The 22,383-nt window shown below is 38.7% G+C and overlaps 1 protein-coding gene across 3 annotated transcripts in view; it reads right to left on the bottom strand.

The window, feature by feature from the left end:
* The window catches only part of ODF2L (outer dense fiber of sperm tails 2 like), a 36,006-nt gene extending 22,435 nt beyond the window's left edge, over positions 1-13,571 (bottom strand). For 2 of the 3 annotated variants that reach the window (XM_036756827.1, XM_036756825.1), the window contains exons 1-7: positions 13,495-13,571; positions 9,503-9,604; positions 7,977-8,149; positions 5,964-6,096; positions 3,933-3,992; positions 3,738-3,809; positions 2,983-3,099 (exon numbers count right to left, since the gene is read on the bottom strand). In XM_036756827.1, the coding sequence (XP_036612722.1) occupies positions 2,983-3,099; positions 3,738-3,809; positions 3,933-3,992; positions 5,964-6,096; positions 7,977-8,149; positions 9,503-9,589 (642 nt within the window). In that variant the 5' untranslated portion in view covers positions 9,590-9,604; positions 13,495-13,571. The remainder of the gene's footprint in view (positions 1-2,982; positions 3,100-3,737; positions 3,810-3,932; positions 3,993-5,963; positions 6,097-7,976; positions 8,150-9,502; positions 9,605-13,494) is intronic. The other variant, XM_036756826.1, reaches the window with a different exon arrangement.
* Positions 13,572-22,383: the final 8,812 nt, after the last annotated feature.

Raw genomic sequence — 22,383 nt, 5'->3', positions numbered from 1 at the left:
ATTACCTATGGCATATTTAACTTCCTTTTGGTAGAAGCTTACTTTCTTATTCCTCCTTCAATGAACAGAGATTCGTTCAACACTGTCTAACTTGTTCCTAATGTTCTGGACTTTTTTTTATCACTCATGATTTCCATACTAAAAATAAATATACTTTCAGTAAACATCAGGCTAAAGTTAAAGATGTTTCAAAAGAAAAAAAAAATGTTTCATTCCAAGTCTTGGTAAATAAAGCAGTTTGCTAATTAATCAATAAGCATCAATTAAACTTTTATTATATGATAGACTGTGTTAAGAACTGAATATATAAAGGTGAACTGAATAGTATATCTACAAGAAAAATTTTTCATTTCACCAACTCATTCATTCTTCTTTTGAACTGTCTCCCTCAGTTAGCCTTTGAGGGAAGACTCCATGAAGAATGGAACAACCAACTGGCTTGTGACAGGGAGGAGAAAATAGGATTAGCAGAGTCGTTCCAAACAAGGGAGAAAGAATGGGTAAAGGTAGGAAGGTAGGAGAAAGCTGCACATGATCACTGAAAATTGAGTACCTCAGTTTGCCCACTTGGCAGGAGTACAGAGGGTAGGAAAGATAGTAGTATGAAACAAAGCTGGAAGAAGAGACTGGAGCCAGATTTAGGAGTTTTTCATACTGAGCTAATTTATCCGGGAGACCATAAGCTGACACTGAACCAACAGACTTATGTTCCCAGTCCAAAACCATCAATTTGGACCAGTAAGGGGCAGGATTAGATATTAACTAGCTGATATTAACGAGAGAGGCCTTCAGTCTTTCAAAGTTACGTATCTAGGGCAGGGCTGTCCAACCTTAAGTTTTTAATGAAACGAGACAATATATTTTGTTTTGCCATTTTAGTGAGAGCTCTTTGGTAGTTAGGCTTCATTTACTAAAGCATTTTGTAAATTTCTATGCTTGTGGGCCTGCCAAATAAATGACACTGGGGGCTGCGTGCGGCCCGCAGGCGCATTTTGGACAGCCCTGATCTAGGGTGTGAAAAAGAACTTCAAGATTTGTTTTGCTTGACTATGACTACTTGTTACAAAGCTCTTTTTTCCCTTTTTTTTTCTTTTGGGGGGAGATCGGAGGGAAAAATTAAATGTTTCATAATAAAAAAAAAGTTTTTAAATAAATCAATAATAATAGCATAATAATAATAATAGCACCTACCTCACAGAGTTTTTGTAAGGATCAAATGTGATAGTTGTAAAAGCATTTCACACAAGGCCTGGCACACAGTAAGTGCTATATAAATGCTTATTCCCTTCCCTTCCTTCCACCCTTCCTCAAGAGTGACAGCAACTCTACCAGCAAAGTGTTCTGGAACCTCTTTCACCAGCCTCTGGACTAGGTCTATGGTTTTGATGTACGGCCATAGTCTCCTCATGCCTAGAATGCCCTCCCCCTCCCTCAACTCTCCCTATGGACTTCCCTGGTTTCCTTTATGTCTCAATTAAAATCCCATCTCTTACATGAAGCCTTTCTCAACCGCTTTGAATTCTAGCACCTCCCCTCTCTTAACTATTTCTTACTTATCCTGAATATAGCTTGTTTCATATATATTGTTTTCATGTTGTCTTCTGCATTAATAGAGTAAGCTTCTTAAGGGAACTATCTTTTGCCTCTTTTGTATCCCAAGCATTTAGCACAGTGCCTGGTACATAAAAAATGTAAGTGTTTAATGACTGATTTTTTAGCTCAGCTGAAATCCTGACCTATAGTATTAGTATGCACTTAATTAACTATATAGCCCATGAAAACCAAAGTTATCAATAAAATTAAAACAAAAAAAGGATAGATAGGTAGATAGATAAGCAACCACAGCTCACACTATAGCACCAACAAGAGATTGGTTCTAGAGCCTGTCATCTTGTGAGCTCCTAGTTCCAAGAGCTATTCTCTTCTCCCCATGATGACCGAATTAGGCAGGTGTGAGAGAAATATATGTCCTCTTCTTACTGTACTCTAGGAGATGCAGTTGAAAAAGTAGAAAATTACTACCAACAAGCTCAATTTTTAGGGCCACAGCTGGTTCTCTTCTCAGTTGACTAAGGCCTGATCACTAGCAGGGCTGACCTCTCAGCTTGGCCCCTCCTATTTGCCCAAGCCTAGGAGTAGGGAGAGAAAAGAGCATGAGCAAGCCCACTCTCTGTCCCAAATCCAGCTTAGTTTCCATTTATTTAAACAGGCCAACCAAGGTCTGAAAGGGCCATGCCCTCACAACTAATTGTCTCTCATCAAGTGGACCGGGATGGGGAGGTTCAATAAATCAAAGCTCCCAGGTTAATTCCTTAAGGCATTATGTAAAGTGCTTTATAAATGCCCAATAGTATTGTGACCTCATACTACCTTGCTTCACATACCCTAGGTTTAAGCCAAACTGAATCACTGTTTGTTTTGTTCCAATTCAGCTTTCTGCTGTTTCCTTCATCTCTCATCACCATGTCTGAAACTCAACTCCTTTCTCTCATTTGTTTTTTGCTGAAGCAAATCCTTCCTTCCTACAAAATTCAATTCCCTGAAAATAAGTTACTCTGCTGCTTTAGTGTGAAGTCTTCTTCTTCAAATTTCTCACAGAATTGTCCTTGAGCTTCTACTTGACAGCTCCCATATAGAAGGGAGATTGAGATCTAGATTTCTCTTCCTCAAGAGTTCCTCCACAAGAGGGTGATGCTAGAGCTACTTTTATGTCATCAATCTGTAACCCCCAACCTGGAGAGTACTAGAGATTTAATAAATGCATGCTGAATGGAAAACACTATAGGACAGGCCCATCCCCAATTAGAATTTACCTTAGAAATTTCAGTGTGTTCTTACTAAAAACACTCAATACTTGTTTAATAAAATTTCCTGATTTCAGTTCCTTTAAAAACTGTCAATATGAAGCAATGACTTTCTATTTTCAGCACTCTCATTTAATTGGCCATGTAAGCAATAGCGAAAAAATAAATATATGTTAACCTTCATATATGATTTCAACTGATCATTCTCAGCTTCTTTTTTTTGAATCTGGAGCTGTAGGTGAGATTGTACCGATTTCACTGAATGCGAAAGCTGACTTGTTTTTAAGGTATTTGCCTAAGAAAGAGAATGGAAAAAACACGAAGTGGATTAATCTTTGATAAGTCACAGAAAGTTACTTACATGTTTTCCCTGTGATTTCTGTTTGGCTATAATCTTCTCTAAATGTAGGAAAAATATCATATCAGACTATATAATCTTTTATTTCTAGTTATTAAATGTGTCCTATATGTGATGCTATAGGAATTTCCATTTGTTTTGCTTTCTAGTGTCTGACTTCAAATACTTAATCTGTACAAAACCTCCTCTCCCCTCTAGAATAATAATCCTGGGCTACACTAACATGCATTTGGCAAACCACAAAATTATTCTATTGCTCAAATAAACTTTCAATTTTGTGAAAAAATATTGTATGTTTCATGATTTGTATCATTTTATATAAAAATCATAAAATTTTGTTTTTGCATAAAACTTAAAACATTTCCCCTCTAAAATATTTAGGAGCAATGGCAACTGGATAGCACAAACAAGCTCTTAAAATTTCCAAATAACCAGACTTGAAAATATACATACCTTTCTTTCTGAGACTATTTGAGTATTTATGTATAGAGGGAAATTAGGGTGAGAAGAATTTTTTGAAATATGTTTCCAGGAAAATCTATAGTTATAAGAATTTTACGCCAAAATGCACTTACTTTTTCTTTCTGAATAAAAGAAGAAAGCTCCTGGATATAGTCCTCCTTTTCTAGAACTTTCTTTTTAAGAACCTAAAGTAAAATTAGAAAATCAGAAATATCACAAATGGGGTGGTATTATGTAAATTTACGAAATTAAATAATGCACAAGGCAACACAATAATAGGGAGACAAAGACAGTAGAAAAGAACTTACATTATTTTCATGTTCATTATCAGCTAACTTGGCCTTCAATATGTCAATTGAACTGTTCACCTACAAATTCATGGCAATTATAAATAAAGATAAATGTATACAACAGTAGTAGAAAGTTGAGCAATTAATTCAATAAATTATCATATAACCTATTAGGACTATTTGGTTATTTTTTTAGATGTTTCTTCATCAACAAATCTATTTTTGCCTAAATTATCTAAATATCTATTTCTTGTTTCCAAATTATTCTGTTATTTCAAAAATGTTGCATATTTAGTATTTTAATGTAAATGTTTTAATAATATATAGCTGACATGATGATCTATCTGATATGTGACTGGTAGCTATAAATATATTGATCTGTATACAGATATATATAGAGAGAGAATATATATTCAAGCATGCATCAATGTGTGTATACACAAACATTACGTAAGTACACAAATGTACTGTACAATTACACACACGTATGCATATGTACGTATCCCTGGAAGACACGGGTTCAAACCTTGCCTCTGCCACAGCATAACTAATAAACCTGGCAAGGCACCCAGTCTCACTGTGTCACAGGAAACTAGGCTGCAGAGAAGGTGTCAGACCAGGTGGGGTTTTCTCCTCTGGAAATTCCCTACACAAGTAAAATCACAAGTCCCATCACTATCCCTTATCTTCTGTAATTTATAACTATGATGTGCTTTATAGAAACTTGGCTAATATGTAAATCTAAGGAAATCTCACTGGGTTGGTGTAATTGGCAAAGGACTGTGGGTTTTGATTTTCATCCCTGAGGTTCTCTAGTGCTCCTTCAGTTACAGTTTTTTAGGAAGAAGCAATCACCCCCCCACACACACAAAAAAATGATTTCCAAGTGTGGCCACTGACCACTGACTGCAGGTTTTAAGACAGTTATAAAACTACTTCTTTATTCTCTTTTTACATAAAATTGACCACAAGAACATTTCTATTAAATATAATTCTATAAGAGCATGTTTTCTTTTTATACGTTGATGTTTAAAAGTTTAATACTGATTGAAATATTTATGCCATGCCAAAAATCACTTTCATGTTCTATAAAATTGAATTTTAAAAATATCTAGTCTCCAATTTAAAATTAACATCTTCCAATAGTGAGAACAATGAAAATTACTCTTTAAATACAAAACAAAAAAAAATCTCCTGTATTATTCCTCACCTTCAGACTAGCCATCTAGTTTTAGAGTTATCTTGTTTAAACTGAGTCTTTCTAAATAGACTGTCTAAAACTCATTTTGCATGTTGAAAATGTTCTACATTATTTGTCAATACAGGCTTCTGTTTAGGAATCATCATGGACCTATGTGACATGGTTATTAGCTGACAAATCATATTACCACAAAGGCATTTAAAAATGTGTCATTAGCTACAGCTTTTACTAAAACATATTACTACTATACCTGGGCCTATTTATTTTGGTTTTCTTCCACAATCACTGCTTTGTTGCAGCTCTGCCAGAGAAGCCCTTTTTTCTGGCATAAGTCATTGAAAGAGAAATCATAAAGGAAAACTGAGCCTTAACAATCGCATACTAAAAGTTAAAATGCTAAAGTTAGAAAATAAAGGTAAGGGACTAAAATATCAAAACTTCCCAACTCAAGCTTTAGCAAATACTGTAAATTTGGGGATACATAACTATATATATATATATATATATATGTAAAAAACATTCTAAGTATAAATAAATGTCATCTTTTTGGAAAGTCTAGTTTTATCCCCAGAGGGAATTTAAAATGTTAAGTGCTATATGTCGATTGTTAGCCAAGAGGAATTTTAATGTCTGCTGTGAACCGAGAGGATTTACGAGCCCAGATTCTCCCCTTATATAATATCTGTAATAACTGCATTTTGTTTTTCAGCAACCAGCTTAAATAACCAAACAAGAAGTCTTTATGCATTGCAAACTAATTACCAAATTGGCTTTTCAACCTATTTTTAAGAAAATAATTAATATTCACATGAATTTGAACTTTTGAAAATGTAATTCAAATTACTCACACTTTCACCATTAAACCCAGCAAGGAAGTCTTTAAATAATGGTATCAGTGACACTACAGAATTAGCAGCAATCTCAGCTTCCTGAAGTTTTCTCTCCAGTTCAGTCTGTTCATTTTGGGTATCTTGTTTCATCCTACCCACACACACACACCAAAAAGGAAAAGAAAATTAAGTTAAATTTACTTTTCTCATTATGCTTTCAATGGAGAGATAGAAAGCCCTGCCCTATCTCTTTGGGGCATGGAGTGACCCTGGATCCTAAAAGGTTATGCCAGCAAAACACTCCCAGAGAGAAAAGCTTTGCTTATGTATAAGCCTGGTTTCTAACTTCCAACAATCAACCTAGATGAGCATGAAAGGCTCATCACCAGTTAGTCACAGTGTGAAATTTTTGGCCACAGCACTCAGCAGAGGTTAGCAGGGAATGTTACCAAGAGCTTAGAAGAGGGCTGGATTCAAACCCTGCCTTGGTTCTAATCACTTGTGAAACCAGGGGCAAATCCCTTGTCTTCTCTAAACCTTTTGCTCATATGGAAAAGGAAGCTAAGAATAAGCCATTACCCCCTCCCTCCCACCTCATAAGGGAAAAAGGTGTTCTGTAAGCCTCAAAGCAATACATTTCTCCTTATTACTACACCACAGGTTTTTGGTCTCCACCAGCAGGAACAGCCATGCTAAATAAATCATCTATCCTCAAAGCACTGATAATTTGAAGAAAAGCTGAATTAACAGGCCAACATGGTCTCCTCTTTCCTAGTAGGAAAGAGTATGTGCAAGCAGAGAAGGTACTAACTTTATAAAAGGATTTTTCGTGTGGGCCCAAAGGCAAACAATGGATATATCCATTACCTGACGACCAGCCTGACAGTATCTGGAGCTCATCTTCAGAAGACTGGTGGTTTTGTCCACCATACCAACTAATGAAAGTCATCGAAAAATCTTTCATATTTGTCTAGAATGAGCTTATGTCTACTAATCAAGAGTTGACTAGATAATTAATCTCTTAATATCTCTCATATGGGAGAGGGATTATTAGGTTTGCCTTGCAGAACCAGGAGTAACAGGTCAAAGATAACAGGAAAGCAGATTTAGGCTTTTTGCTATAAGGAAACAATGCCTAACAATTAGAGCCATGGAAAAGTGGCATAGGCTGCTTTGGCAGGCAGGAGGGCTATACCATTGATTATCCTAGAGGGAAGTCTTGGGCTGGACTTCATCACCTGCATCTCAGCAATTCCTTCCAACTCAGATTCTGGGGCTTACAATAAATTACCCAAGAAGCTAAATGTTCTGCAATAATGCTGACCAAACCATACAACTATAATTTTTTTGTACAATATCCAAATTATATACATTCATCTTTCTAAAAAATCCAAATGAATCCTATATAACTGCAAACCTTCATGATGTGTCATTTTGTTGGTACAATTTTTCGCTCAATGTATACTGCAAGCCTCAAAGGTTCCTTTGAATTTCTGTGGCTAAAAAAATCCATCCTGTTCTATCCCACTTCTGAGTAATATGTCTCTCTTAACTTAATAAGGTTGGTCTTGAGATGACATTTCAGCTTGGCAGGAGGAGCCAACATCTGTACCAGCCTTTTAAGATTCAAGCGTGGTCACCTCCCTGCCAAAATGAATCATGTGAAAAGGACCTGAGTGGAGACAGTAGTTAATTATTCTTTATGAACTACGATTCCATTGATCTGAAGTACTCAGGCTTGTATTTATGGAGGCCAAAAGCCTTTGCTATATAAATATTTTATGGAAGGTTTATTATTGTTTACACAAAGCCTAATCCACTTCTGGCAAATGAAAACACATGTAATCTGATGATATAAATAAATGATCATCAGAATAAAATTGGGTGCTTTACTGGAAATGTAGAAGGACACAATTGCAAAAGAAAATTTTATTCAATACAAGTTATATAAATTATATTTACATATAGTATAATTTATATAACAAGTTACATAAATTATAGATATTTAAAATTCCCTATAAATTAGCATACCAGTTCACTTCAATTTCACTTGTACTCCATGGTTGATTATTTTCTTGTGGTTTACTTGGATAGCATGATGACAGTTCTTCAGAATGACTTTCCTGTTTTTCTGGCTTTTCCATAAATCCAATAATAGGATCTGGATTTGGCTCTGGGAGTTCCTTTTCCAGGCAAGCTGAAAACTTGGAAATGGTTTATTTTTTAATTTTAGCCTTTCTTCAGCATTTCAGGATAGACTTTTGACTCCTATCACTAACCTAGTTAGACCAAATCCTAAGTAATCCCTTAGGAGAAGGGGGTACAGTGTAAAAAGGAGAGAACTGAGAGGCAGATACACTTAACTAGCTGAGAAAGCTTGTGCAAGCCATTTATCTTTTCTATACCTCCATTTGCTCATCTGTAAATCGGGATATTTGTACTACCTCTCTCAGAGTTGTGAAAAAAGTATTCTGTAATTTTCAAAGTATTATATAAATTGGTTATTACTGTTATCCAATACTCAATAACTTTAGGTAGGTTTGAAATACTTTGAAAAAAGCTATGTCAATGAATTAAAAAAAAAAAACCTTCCAAACTGGGAGTAACAGTATAAACATATTGGAATACTACTATCTTATAGAATACAGAGAAACATAGCAAGACTTAACATGGCCTAATGCAGAGTGACATAAGCAGGAAAACAATATACACTATGACTACAACAATGTAAATTAAAACAACAGAAACAATAAAATCAAAACTGAACTCTATATAATTCTAATGACTAAGTTTTGTCCTAAATAAGACTTTTAAAAATGTACCTCCCTTCTTTGCATGAGTATAGAATAATGCTAGACTTGGTTAATGTACTGGTTAGTTTTGTTAAACTGCTTCCCCTCCTTTTCTTTTTTATTGTTTGTTCTAAGACATGATTGGGGGGTGGGGAAGAATATATTGGGAAAGATAATGTAAAAACAAAAGTTATAAATAAAAATGTAAAAATAAATTCTAAATGAGTATTTTTTTTCCTTTCTTTTTGTCTAAGATTTCATTCTGTATCCTCTAGTGAAAGAAAAAAGGGCTATGAACCAAGATGAGACTGACACATTTGATATTTCCTCACTAGAATCAGGAATGTTATGTTTGATACCAGTGATTCCAAGTATCAACAGAGAAGGGTACAACCAAAACACTGTATAGTTATTACAGCAACTAAACCATTTAAATATACTTGTTTCTCCACATCAAGTTCCTGAAGGATAAAGATTATTTTGTTTATGCCCTGCTATCTACAGCACAAAGGGCCTAGATCACAGTCGGCATTTAATAAATGTCTGATGATAGACTGCATTGTTGGATGATAGTGAGCATTTAATAAATATTTGTTCTTTGGACTGATAAATTAAAAATCTGGAAGACAACAGTTCTGCTACACAGTAGGATGCCAGGTTAGAGAGAGTCTTTGACAACCCTTCCAATTCTTAAAACTCTCAAAATTCTAGTAAAACCTTCACTCCTCTCCTTTCTTTTAAAAAACAAACAATTCATAAACTTACATGAAAAGGATCAGGAAGAAATACCTGTCCTTGACTTCTGGAATGAGATAGATCACCCTTGTCAGGTTGAAAGAGAGGTAATGGCATTCCAATACCTTCCTCCTGCAGAAAATTTGAAGAAACTTCACTATTGTTGTATGCACCAATCATAAAAAGTCTAGATGAGGGAATCAGAAAATGTCAGAGAAATAGAAAGTAAAATCAACACCAAATATTTATTTCATACATTTGGATGGAAATTTTAAAAATATACTATAGCTTTCTCTCTCCTGAAGCCTGGAGTACACATCCCCTAATTTAACCTCTCAATAACTCAATGTGGTAAAATGGAAGAAGCACCAGAGTAAGCATTACAACAGCTTGGACATCTACTAGCCTGGTGAATAAAGCTGTTAAGTACCCTCCTGACACCATTTCTTCATCTATACAGTGAGGACAAGACCTTGCTTTAACTGGCTACTGTCAGCAGTAAGTGAAGCAGGTCTTCGGTATCATGAGGATCTAGGCTCAGGAGGTTCATGGAAGACTGCAAGCCTACACACTCAGTGACCCCAGACCAGGGCTATCTAAAGCTTTCCAGCTTCTTCCTGCTGAGATCTCCTGGACACTCCTTCTCTGAAGGCCTCAGAAGGGCTGTGAACAATGATACTAGGAAAATAAGTTTATTAGAATTCTTATTAAGGCAAGAATAGGTCCTGTAAGGCAGGACAAAAGGGCAGTATGTGTAAGGTGCATGTATTTTACTTCTAGAATTTCTGACACATTTTGGTGGCTTCCTGATTCTCAAATATAGTCAACAGATTGTATATACCAGGTACATACCCTCCAGACAAGTGAAGGGTTTATCATGATTGCTGATTACAATACCTTTCTTTTATGTAGCACTTAAGAAGCATTTATATGGTATGAAAGAACAGGATTGGTACTAGAGAGGACCTGGAATTGAATCCTACCTTGGCCTCAGGCAAATCATTTCACTAGTCTAGGTCTAGGTTTGTTTTTTTTTTTTTTAATTTGTTCCAGTTAATGTGATTAGATGAACTCTAAGGTGCTTTCCACCTCCAATTCTAACACCACTTTACAATCCCCTAACCCTGGAAACAACTCTGGGTGCTAAATAGTGTATTATTATTATTATTATCTTATAGATAAGGAAATGGGTTCAGAGGAGATTAAGTGGCTCAAACCACAGTGGTAAGGCCAGTAATCAGGGACTAAAACCCAGGACAAGTGGGTTAAAAGATTAGTGCTTTTCTCACTATACTACATTGGCTCACCACAGTATAAAAATTAAAACACCAAAATTGAATATATTATTTTATTGTTCATTACTAGTTATAAGTACCAATATAAGTCATTTTTTAAAAAAGAACATAAACCGTTACTGATTAATATGACATAATGGAGGCAGCTAGCCAGAGATTCAGAAAGACCTGGGTTTCTCCCTCTAATATATAATGGATGTGTAACTCTGGCCAAGTTATTTGACTTCCCAGTGTCCCAGGCAACTCAGTAGGAAGAAAAGCTTAAGAACAGCTGCCTATCTGCATTACTAGAGGGGCTTTCCTCTCCAAGAGTTTCCTGTATCAATAAAATCACAGGTCCAGAAATCCCCCAAAGTCATTATTAAAATAGCTTTAGCTGCTTCAAGGCAAATACTTGTCTTATTCTTTATATTCTTAATTAGTTAATAATAAATTTTATTCACAAAAATGACCATTACCATGAATTCTTAGTTTATCTCAACATTTCCGTACATCAATCTATTTCCATGTTACCACTAAAACATAGAAAAATGCAGCCTATTTCAGAGTTTAAATTTTAAGTATTAAAAGGGGCAAGAAAAGCCGCACCAAATTCTATTTTTCTTAAGATGAAGCCCAGATTCAACCGAAGAATCTCATTGCGGCTTTCCTATGAATTGTTCAATGCTCAGTTCAATTTGTCCTGTCCCGAGGTACAGATTTCCCAAGCCCCAGGGTTAGGCCAAAAACAAACTGCTGTTCAGGTGGGCAAAAGGATTGCTCTCGATGTCTCTTTTACACATTAGAAACTCTGAATTTAATCTCCTGAGAATGAAAATACATTGGAAACTTTCAAATTTCTTTACAAACCGAACATTCTCTGGCTGAGCCAAAAAGTACCCCATACTGTTTAAAACACCCAAGTTATTTGTGTAGTGTAAATCTTCAAAACACTTCTCCTGGCACCTAGTCTGTCCTATCCAAAGTCCTTTGAACATAGACAGGTAGTGTTTCACACCATCACACCAAGCAGGAATTGCCAACCTGCTTGGGGCTGGCTCAAGGACACTGTTGACGCCAGCCCTTAAAGGTGAAAAACAGTAGAGTTAGAGAATGGTCAGATTAAACCTCAATTTCGGCTCAGTTGGATAAATCTTCACTATGACCTAACTCACCAGCCTATGCATCAATCTTCCCTCCAAGCCCCTGACAAACACTCTCCTGATTCTTCCTTTGCATCCCCGGCGCTGCCAGCGCCCTCCCTCTGAAATGACACCAGAGGGGCCTTTCATGTACATAATTACTTGAATGTTGTCTTAGCATGTAAGCTCCCAGAGGGCCGGGGCTGCTGCTTCTTTGTATTTAAAGCGCTCAGCACAAAGCCTCCCCACACACAGCAAGTGCTTTAAGGATCGACACTACGGATCAAATGAGAATGTTTGCAAAGCATGCAGCACAGTGCCTGGCACGAAGTAGGCACTTATTAATAAATATTTGTTAATGACTTTAAAAAACAATTTTGTTTCTGCTTCCATCAAGTGTAGGCCACAGAAAAGAACCAAATGAACGATGACGGCCAAGGTTCCCCGGTGTCTACGACACAGGTCCTCGGGTCTAGGACGGTAATCCCCACGGCTGCACCTGGGCCGGGCTCCGGGCCACTCTCTGCGCCTCAGAGACGGTGGCTACGTGAGCCTGGACGTCCTATGCCAGAGAAATAACAAAGACACACCCCCAACCGAGGCCTTCCCATCACCTGTGATTTAAGGTCACTATAAGTCGCCCACCTCCCGGACTTTACCGATGAGATCCCGGACAAGTGGCTTTGTACCAGCCAGGAATAACAAGCGTTTACCTGACACTTCAATGATAATTATAATTATAATAATAATACCATAAGCCTACTACGTGCCAGGACTGTGCTAAGCGATTTACTATTATCGTCTTGTTTGAGCCTCACAACAACCTGGAAAGAGGGTGCTGTTACAGTCCTCGTTTTACAAAGCGTAAACAGAGGCAGACAGCGATTAAGTGACTCGCTCATGGTCACACGGCTATGGCGTGTCTGAGGCTACATTTGAACTCGGGCCTTCCTAACTCTAAGGCCACCCGCTTAGTAACGGTTTCCCTGGGCGTTCAATGGGCCGGGCGGCCTCGGTGGCCAGTAGAGGTCCCTTCCCGCCGAGGCCGCACCCTAATGCGGGAATCAATTCTGAAGATTTCGTAGGCCAGCACACCGCGGGGAGGGCTGACGGCCACCGCGGCACCGCCCGGGAGAAGCGAGCGCAGCCCCAAGAGCGCCTGTACCCTGCCCGCCCCTCGGGGGTGTGTCTGCTGGGGCCTAGCCCAGACTGCGGACGCACACGGAGAGAAAAGAAACAAAGGGAACGTCTGGTTGCTCCCCCGGGAAGGCGTAGGGACGTTTCCCTCCCAGGCCGCGGAAGGCGGAAGAGGGTCACGAACGGAAGCCCGCCCCGCGCGCCTCGATCTCGCCTCGCCTCCCAAACACAATGGCGCCTCAGACGTCAACGCGCCGACGCCAGCGTCGGTACGTGACGTCGCGTGCCCGGGTATAAAAAGAATGGCGGGCGCACAGGCCCCGGTAGAAGCCGAGGGTTCTGTCTACAATACCGTGGCTCTCTCAGCGGACAGGGAGGATGTAGGGCGTGAGGAGGGTTAGGGGTGGGTTGGTGGGTGGCCCGGTGGGAAAAGCGTGTTCCATGGATTCGCTAGCGAAAAAGTCGTTACCGGACAAAGTAGGACGAACGCAAGCGTCGCTGGTGATCAAGGGGAAGCGGCTTCTTTAGCAACCACCTGGCCCCTCCCTTTCCGCTGTGCCCGCAGACGCCTTAGCTCATTGGCTCGGCCCGGGAGGGGGCGGGCTCTCGGCGCTTCTATGTTATTGGTGTGCTTGGGGAACGGGGCGGGTCTGGGCGAAGCCGGGTGACTGTCAAGGTTACTCCACGTGGGGGAAGAGTATCTCTAGGGAAAAAGCCAGCGTGGGCCCTACCCGCTGCCTGACCTCAGAAGGCAGTAAGTGGCCATCTCGCTAGGAATGGAGTCCTCTCCCTTAAAAGATGAGAAAACCCAGGCCCATAAAAACTAAGCGAGTTTTGCACAAGTTTAAAAACGGCAAGGGAAAGGGAACAGCGCTGTGCCTTTAAGCCTCTTACAAAATACATTATTGAAGTAGGTTTTAGAGGCAAGATTCAGCCAGGTACCAGGTCCTCGCACTGCAAAGATAATTGCCTTTTCTGCTACTTGTTTTTTCCAATTGTCCAGCCCCTTAATAGACATTTAAAGTGGTTTTTTTTTTTTTGGTTTCTTATTAAATGCATTTCGCCATTAAGGAGAAATAAGCATAGTATAGAGAAAGTACACTCGTTTTATGTATAAAGGCAGTAATTGTAACATAGGCTCTATTATAAATGTGTTGCATATTCATTACATATCTGTAAGGTATAATTGGTCTTCAAGACCATTGCCTCTCATTTAACCAGTAAAGAAAGTAAGGCACTTGGAAATTTTGTTAAGTTGTGTTCAACTCTTTGTGACCCCGTTTGGGGTTTTCTTGGCAGAGATACTGGAGTTGGTTTGCCATTTCCTTCTCCAGCTCATGAGAAGGGGGCAAATGGGGTTAAGTGACATGCCCAGGGTCACACAGCTAGTAAGCATCTGAAGCCAGATTTGAACTGAGGTTTCCAAGTCCAGGAAGTAGATGGAGATGCACTTAACAACTAGCTGGTTCTTTGGGAAATTCTCTATGAAAGGGTAAAGAAGCTGTTAGAAAAAGTCCAAATCCAATTTTATTTGGCTTCTAGCTGCAGCTTTTTACTTTGCTGGAGGCCGAAAGCTCTGGAACAATTTCACCTAGAGAAAACCTTTGTTTATATAAGGTTAAATAGCAATTAAACAATTTTTAGTGGTTGGTCTTGGCCTTTTTTTTTGTATTGAGTTGATGTATGTTAGGGTAAAGTGCAACATAATTAATGTAAAAAGAATGCATTAACAGGAATTAATTGGAAGGCCTTTTGGGGGTTAGTCCCATAACACTGAATCTTTTGGCAAGTTCCCTAGCCTCACTGAGCCCCATTGTCTTTCTTTGTAAAAATGGGAATAATACCGCCTTGTTCTCTTTACTCTCACAAGAATTGTGAAAGTCAGAAACTAATTTTCAAATGAGCATTAGCTTGAGTGTGAATTCTGGTTTCTTTTTTCCCCTGCCCCCTCTCTGGTGAAATAGAGATAGGATGAGTAGAAAAAAATGGTACACACACTAGTATACTGAATGCATGTACTAAATGCACATCCATTGCACTACTAATAGGTACCTATGAAAAATATACACGTGCCCAATTGTCCATCCTTTGACAATGCTGCTAGAGCCTAAAGCCATAAGTATTACGTCATGACCCTAAAGTCTGGTGCAGTAACACTCTGCTTCACCCTGTACATGTGCTAACTAATTTCCCTCGAAGCTATCCTTCATGGTTTTTGATAGGAAAAGTAGCTCATGTTCCAGAAAAACTCTCCTGGCTCAGTACTGCAGGCTTCTGAGTGACCATGAATAACTGAAAAGCAACAGGAGCTTAAATGCCAGCAAAGTGTCAAGAACTGGGAGTGCAGACCTCAAAGAGCTTACCTAATGACAGAAACCACCAGCATAGGGCCAGGGATGGCCTGGGAAGAGGCAACTTTGGATTAAAAAATTAGAGGAAGTACAGAAATCAGGGGCAAGACTTATTAGGAGTGCAGAGGGAGGAAGGCGGCACTGGTTCTTTTAAATACTTCAGTCTAAGATGACTGATAACCTCTGTGTAGGACCATCATGGCTAAGTTAGGTAGCACCTTAGATTCAGAGGCTTGGCTAGTTCAACCTTACCTATCCTCATTTTACAATAAGGAAATGAGTGATTTGCCTAAAGGATTACAATAATAACAGCCAGCAAAGTTGTATTAATGTAAGGTTTGCAAAGCACTTCAGAAATACTAACATCCTCACAACTACCCTAGGAGGTACCTAAGCCTTCACTTTCCAGTTACCACTAGTGGTAGAAATGCCTTCAGTGTGTTAGGTTATACTTAGAGATTCATTTAAGCGTCCTGACTACCTGCTCCCACCCTTTGGGGAAAGGGAACCAGTCAGGCCAGGTTTAAAAGAGTCCCACCCTTTTAAAGTAGTTTTTACGTAAGTAATAATTGTGTAGTTGTAGTTGCTTATTAAGTAGACCAAATTAACCAAAACACTAGGAGTGCCAGAGTTGGTTTTAATGTTTATCATTAAATTGGATAAAGGCGAAGAGCATCTCTATCAAATATGTATATGAAGGGGATAATCATTTGGATGACACCAAGGATGGGGGGGGGGGGCAAGGCGGATCTGTTACATTAAAATATTGGGCTGAACTGTTTAGAAAAAGATGAAACTTAGCAGAGATAAATATAATGTTACATTTGGGTTGACAAAACCAGATTCACAAGAAATATAAACAAATTTACATGGTGCTTTAAGATTCGCAAAGAACTTTATGTAAATTATCTTAGTTGATCCTTATAACAACCCTATGAGTACTGCAGGAGTCATCACCATTTTACCGGTGGGGAACTTCAAGGCTAAAAGTAAAATGACTCGCTCAGGGTCAAACAGCTAATAAGTGTTAGAGGTAGGATTTGAATGCTAGGAAAATCCATCCTCTCACATCCAGTGCTCTTTTTAGTACATCATGGTACTTCCCAGTACTCAATGGGAGAAGCGTAAGATACATGAATTTGAAAAAGATCCGGGACTGGAGCATTCTTGACAGCAAACAAGATGACTCGTCAGCCATGTGACTAAGACATTCAAAAAGCTTAAGTGTCATAGACTGCTTTAAGGGAAGCAAGATCCAGGATTAGAGGAGGTGAGTAATCCCACTTTAATCTACTCACTTCTATTGTGTTCATTTTGAGTGTCACTTTTTTTTTTTTAGACTGATGTTTGATAAATCTGGAGAGTTTTCGGGAAAACGCAACCACGAGTAGGCTTCAAGATTGCCAGAGAAAGATCTGGAGTGCTCTAAGGATGCAAACTAGACTTAGTCTGTTTACCCTAGAAGGCAGAACTAGGAACAAGGTGAAAAGGAAATACCAACTTCATAATAACTATTCAGAAGTAAATTGGATTGCTTCAGGAAATAATGAGTGGATGGGTTCTCTTCTCACTGGATGTCTTTAATCGAGGGCTGGTGACCCCTTGTTTCAGACAGGATCCTTATATGTAACACTGAGTGGTCTCTGAGGTCCTGAAGGGTGATTTGATTCTAACAATTTGATAAGGACTATAGGCCAAAGACATATGGGAGCAAATGGGAAATTCTGTAGGTTATGAAACCAGCAGGAGTAAAATGGTGAACCATCTTGAAATTTAGGAAGGATGGGAATCGTAAGTGTAAATACAGAGGGAAAAGTATGTGGGTTTTAAAGTCTGGAGTTAGGCTGGCTAAAACAACTTGTAGAGCTAGCTAGAGGGATTATAATGGCTTTGTTCCGCCCTGTCCCAGAGGACAGAACTAAGCAAAAAGTGGAAGTTACAGGAGAAGCAAATTCAACTTCCTGTCAGTAAAAACTTCCTAACAAGCCCCATTCCAAAGTGAAATGGGCTTACACACACACACACACACACACTCTGCCTCCCTCCTTGTATCCCCCACTTCCCCACCCCTGGGTGTTCAAGCTGGGTATGCTGTGGAAGGGATTTTTGTTAAACTACAGGTTAGTTTGGTTCAGGCTTGGAACAGTCTCTGAGGTCACATCCGAATGTAAGGTTCTTTGATTCTAGGAAATCTTCATTTGCAGCATTGTTTGGACTTTTCTCCTACTTTCACCAAAAGTTAACAGATCCTACATGTGTTAACAAACGCTGATTCTGCCCCTATAAAATGTTCCAAATTGTACAAAATGCAACCATTGTTCCTCGATTCCCTTTACCTTACACAGATTTGAGTTATGGTGCCTCAAAGGACAGAAGAGAAACTTCAAATTGTGCCTTCTCATTTACAAGAAATGTTTGACCAGATAGCAAACCAAGGCATAAAAGGCAGATATGAGACACATGGTCTGTTTTAGAGTTTGCAAAGGTGCTGGCTACAGTATCACTTAACTTTTTGCCCACGCATTTTCTAAACTTGAATATTTGCTGCCATGGGGGCCGCTTCTCAGGGTCTCTCGTTACTTTGACTGTGAGCTCCTTGAGATCAGGTACTCTTGACTCTCTTTTGCCCTTCCTTGTGTACCCTGTGCTTAGCTCTTGCCTGGCACACAACAGGTAATAAGGCTTCAGAATGCTAACCATCTTACTGGCTGTTTCCTTCTCTGTAAAATAGTGATGATAACACTGCCAGCCTCACCGGTGTGTTATGAGAAAAGGGCTTTGGAATGCAATATAAATGTGAGTTACTACATATGATATCTCATTTGATCCCCTCAACAATCCTGAGAGGGAGGTGCTATCATCTCCATTTTACAGATGAGGAAACTGAGACAGAGGTTGAGTGCCTTGCCTTGTCATACAGCTAGTAAACATCTGGGGTAGGATTCCAACTCAGGTCTGTGACTGATAAGAACATAGCCTTACACACCTCAGTGCTGCATTGTTATATGTTTATATACACATTTTAATAATTTAATAATTTAAGATGAATATTTACTTGCTAGTTAATCATTAATGGCCTATTCACCTAGATTTCAACCCTGGCATGCCTTTTTCAGTGGCTGCTCTCCCTGCCATCAGATTTCCTCATTCCAAAGTCTGGCAAATGTTTTTCTCAGAATTAAGGAGGATGGAGTTGCTAGCCAGTCTTCCTTTCAACAAACAGTTCAGTAAGTATTTATTAAGCACTTACTATGTGTACTGGAAATACAAAAAAAAAAAAAAAAGAATGACTTCTTCCTATTCCCTCAATTTTTCCATTCCCCCTGCCTTTTTTAATGGATGTATTTGTCAGTTCTACTCTAGGTTCCTACCAAGAGAATTCCTAGACAGATACACATATCTCCAGGCTCGCTAAGATATTTGGGGGGGCCTCAGTACCCAAGGTGTCAGACCCCTGTGACCAGGCCAGCATGGCCCTGCAAACTCCAATAAAAAATACAATAAAACAACACAATATTTTCATTTTTAAAAATTAGGTGTATTTAATTTAGTTTCCTAAGTCTACAGGGGTATATGTGTGTATGAAAGTATGTGTACACACACACACACACACACACACACATACATATACACATATATCAAAACGATGTTTGAGTTTGGCATCACTGCTGTAGACCATAAGATTTCTTTGTTGTTCAGTCATGCCTGACTCTTCATGACCCCATTTGGAGTTTTCTTGGCAAAGATATTGGAGTGGTTTGCCATTTCCTTCTCCAGCTCATTTTACAGATGAGGAAGCTGAGGCAAACAAGGTTAAGTGACTTGCCCAGGGTCACACAGCAAGCGTCTGAGGCCAGATTTGAACTCAGAAAGATAAGTCTTCCTGACTTCAGGCCCAACACTCTTATTCACTGTGCCACCTACTACCCTTGGCAGCAGAGATACTACTATTGCACCAACATATGGGATTCTTCCTAGGAGCAACCCCATGGCCTGGTGATTCCAACAAGCTGACTAGGAAGTTGATGACACTGGTAGAAGGATTCTCTGGCATAAACCATTTAGCTCATCATGGTTTGGGGGAGGGGAAGGAAGGGGCAGTTATGCGCACCAAACACTTTTCAGGCGTACCAAAGCGTTATATCATTGTCCAAAGAACTGAATGACAATTCATATAAATTGGTCCTGTTTTTTTAAGCTTATTTCTGTGAAGGTCACATAAGTTGGTACTTGGTAAAAGTAAAACTTTCACTCTCTTTACAGTATAATGGAAAGGGTGCTGGTCATGATGTCAGAGCACTAACATTTGAAACCCAGCCCTACTGCTAAGAACCTGTGTGACCTCAGGCAGTTCACTTGACCTCTGGGTTTCCTCATTGATAAAATTACACTAGATAATCTCTAAAGGTCCTTCTATTTTCATCTACAATCCTATGATTACATTCTTTGTATACTGGGAAAAGCAGTAGGCTTGGTCTCAAAAGACCTGAGGTTGAATCCTATCTTGACCAATGACTTACTGTGTACCTTTTACCAAGTTATTTAAGCATTCTGAATATAAACATACTGAACCATTTTATATCCTACGGATGTTAAATATTTATATTGCCTACCTTCTCAAAATTCTTAAGAAAGTGTTACACAATTTACAAAGCAGTATGTAAATGTCAACATTAAATGCACTTAGCACGGTGCCTGGCACATAGTCAGTTCTATATAAATGCTAGCTATCATTATTTTTCTCTACCATGGTAGTTGCAGGGTTACTAAAGAGGAAGCCTTCTCAGCCTTTAGGGCAGCTTACATGCTCATGCAGTGCTTCAAGATTGGACTCTGTCAAAAGGATTGCAATCCCTTTCCAGATGAAATGGGAATTTCCAGGTTCCCTCTTCTAATACCAAGAATTTATCAGAAGAGCTTATGGACTGGCTCAGAGAAGGTTTCATAATAGAGAAGGTGGTTACAGCAGACCAGTGGTGTAGAAAAACTTCATTGGAATGGCTCAAACTAGAGAGAGTACAGCAAATTTTGGGTGCAGCTTAAAGTACATAGGCGATACTGATTAGAGAGATGCAGATTGAAACAACCTTGAGATAACGTTTTATACCTACCAGACTGGCTAAAATGATAGGGAAAGTGACACATCAGAGGGGATGTGGAAAACCTGGGATGTTAATTCATCATTGGTGGAATTGTGAAATGATCCGACCATTTTGGAGAGCAATCTGGAATACTGCCCAAAGCGTTATTAGACTACCTGTACCCTTTGACCCAGCAATACCACTCCTTGGTCTATTCCCAAAGATGATTAGAGGAAAAGAAAAATAATTTATATGTTCTAAAATGTTTATTGCAGGTCTTTGTGGTAGCAAAAAAAAAAAAACTAGAAATTGCAGGGTTGCCCATCAGCCGGAGAGTGGCTGAACAAGTGGTATATTGTGATTGTGATGGAATACTACTGTGCTATAAGAAATGATGAGTGTAATCTTAGGTAAACATGGGAAGACTTGCATGAATTAATGAAGAGTGAAATGAGCAGACCCAGAGAATATTGTATACACTAACAGCAAAACTGTTTTAAGAGTGACTTTGAGAAAATAAGTTATTTGTCTATTATAAACACACAAATTAACTATAAAGGACATATGGAGAAAGATGCTATCTGCATCTGGAGAAAAACTGATAAATAGAAGTATGTATATAATTACATGTGTGTATGTATATGCATATACACATATACATATGTGTGTGTATATATGTGTGCATGTATTTATATTACATATATACGTATATATGCATACACATACCTATTTGTGTCTAATGGTAGACATCTCTAGGGCAGGGGGTGGGAAGAAAGAAAAAACATACATGATAATTTTGTTGTATATTTGAAAGAAATAGCAACTTGTGCATAGTAGATTTGCAGCTTCATGTACAATCATCTTTTTTATTGTACTGTGTTATGCAAATGCTTGTTTTATTCCATAAATTAAAAATAAAATAAAAAACAAAGTACACAGGCCCCAGCATAAAATGATCCTACATCTATGAACTTTATTTGAACATAGAAAGGGGCTCCATAGACATCTTATAAATGTTGAATGAGTCATAATTTGTGGGGGGAAGAGCCTGCAGTAAGCCTCTTCTTATTGTAGAGGAGAAGCATGTTATGAAGCATTGTGGGATTTTGAAACAGATCAATATGCTTTTTGTGTAATGATAGTTGTTTTAAAATAAAATTTTCTTTTGATACATCATGGCCCTGAGTTTGGAAGTAGGTGTCAGGATCTGCCCCTGTCATGCGTTCTAACCTATTACAACAGGGACAATCTATTTATCATCTTCTCAAAGTAAGTTCTCCTTTTGTGCTCTGAGATTTAGCTCCTGTCTCAACAAGAAGCACATGAGGTTTATTGGCTAAAACAATAAAACAACATAAAACAATAGAACAAATAAAACAACAATTTTCCCAGATTCAAATTCTACTTGTTGCTGGTGCCTGCTGTCTACTGTTTAACTAGACTGTGCCTGGCTCCTAATCTGCTGCCTTGCGTTTATCTTGACCTCTTGGCCTTGACTTGGACTCTTTCTAATTATTGAATTCCCCTCCCGATGGAAATCACTGTGTAAGATCCACTATAGTCAGATCACCTTTCAGATGTGACACTTTATTAATTCAAGTGGCTATTCAGAAATCTGTAAAAACCTTGGATTCTTTAGCTTTAACTCCTAGACTTACCTTGGCTCTTTTAATCTGGTTTCTTACTCCCTGTCTCTCTGATCTACCTCTGCCCACAGCACTGTCATGACACTGGAGGAATTAGTGTAAGCCTAGTAAACTATAGTATATAGAGAGGTTTTTCCAGTTTTCTGAATAGGAGCTTGAAGTGATAAAGTATTACACCTGAAAGGTAGTCTGGCTGTCGGTTTCTTATGCAATGGTTTCAATCTAGAAGAGGACTCAAGAAACTGAAATATGTGAAGCTGGGGTCTTAGATATAATAACT

The sequence above is a fragment of the Trichosurus vulpecula genome, chromosome 4 (genome assembly GCF_011100635.1).
Source record: "Trichosurus vulpecula isolate mTriVul1 chromosome 4, mTriVul1.pri, whole genome shotgun sequence".
NCBI classification, from domain to species: Eukaryota; Metazoa; Chordata; class Mammalia; order Diprotodontia; family Phalangeridae; genus Trichosurus; species Trichosurus vulpecula.
The sequence above is the reverse complement of the archived record's forward strand: the minus strand, read 5'-3'. Positions and strand labels throughout refer to the sequence as shown.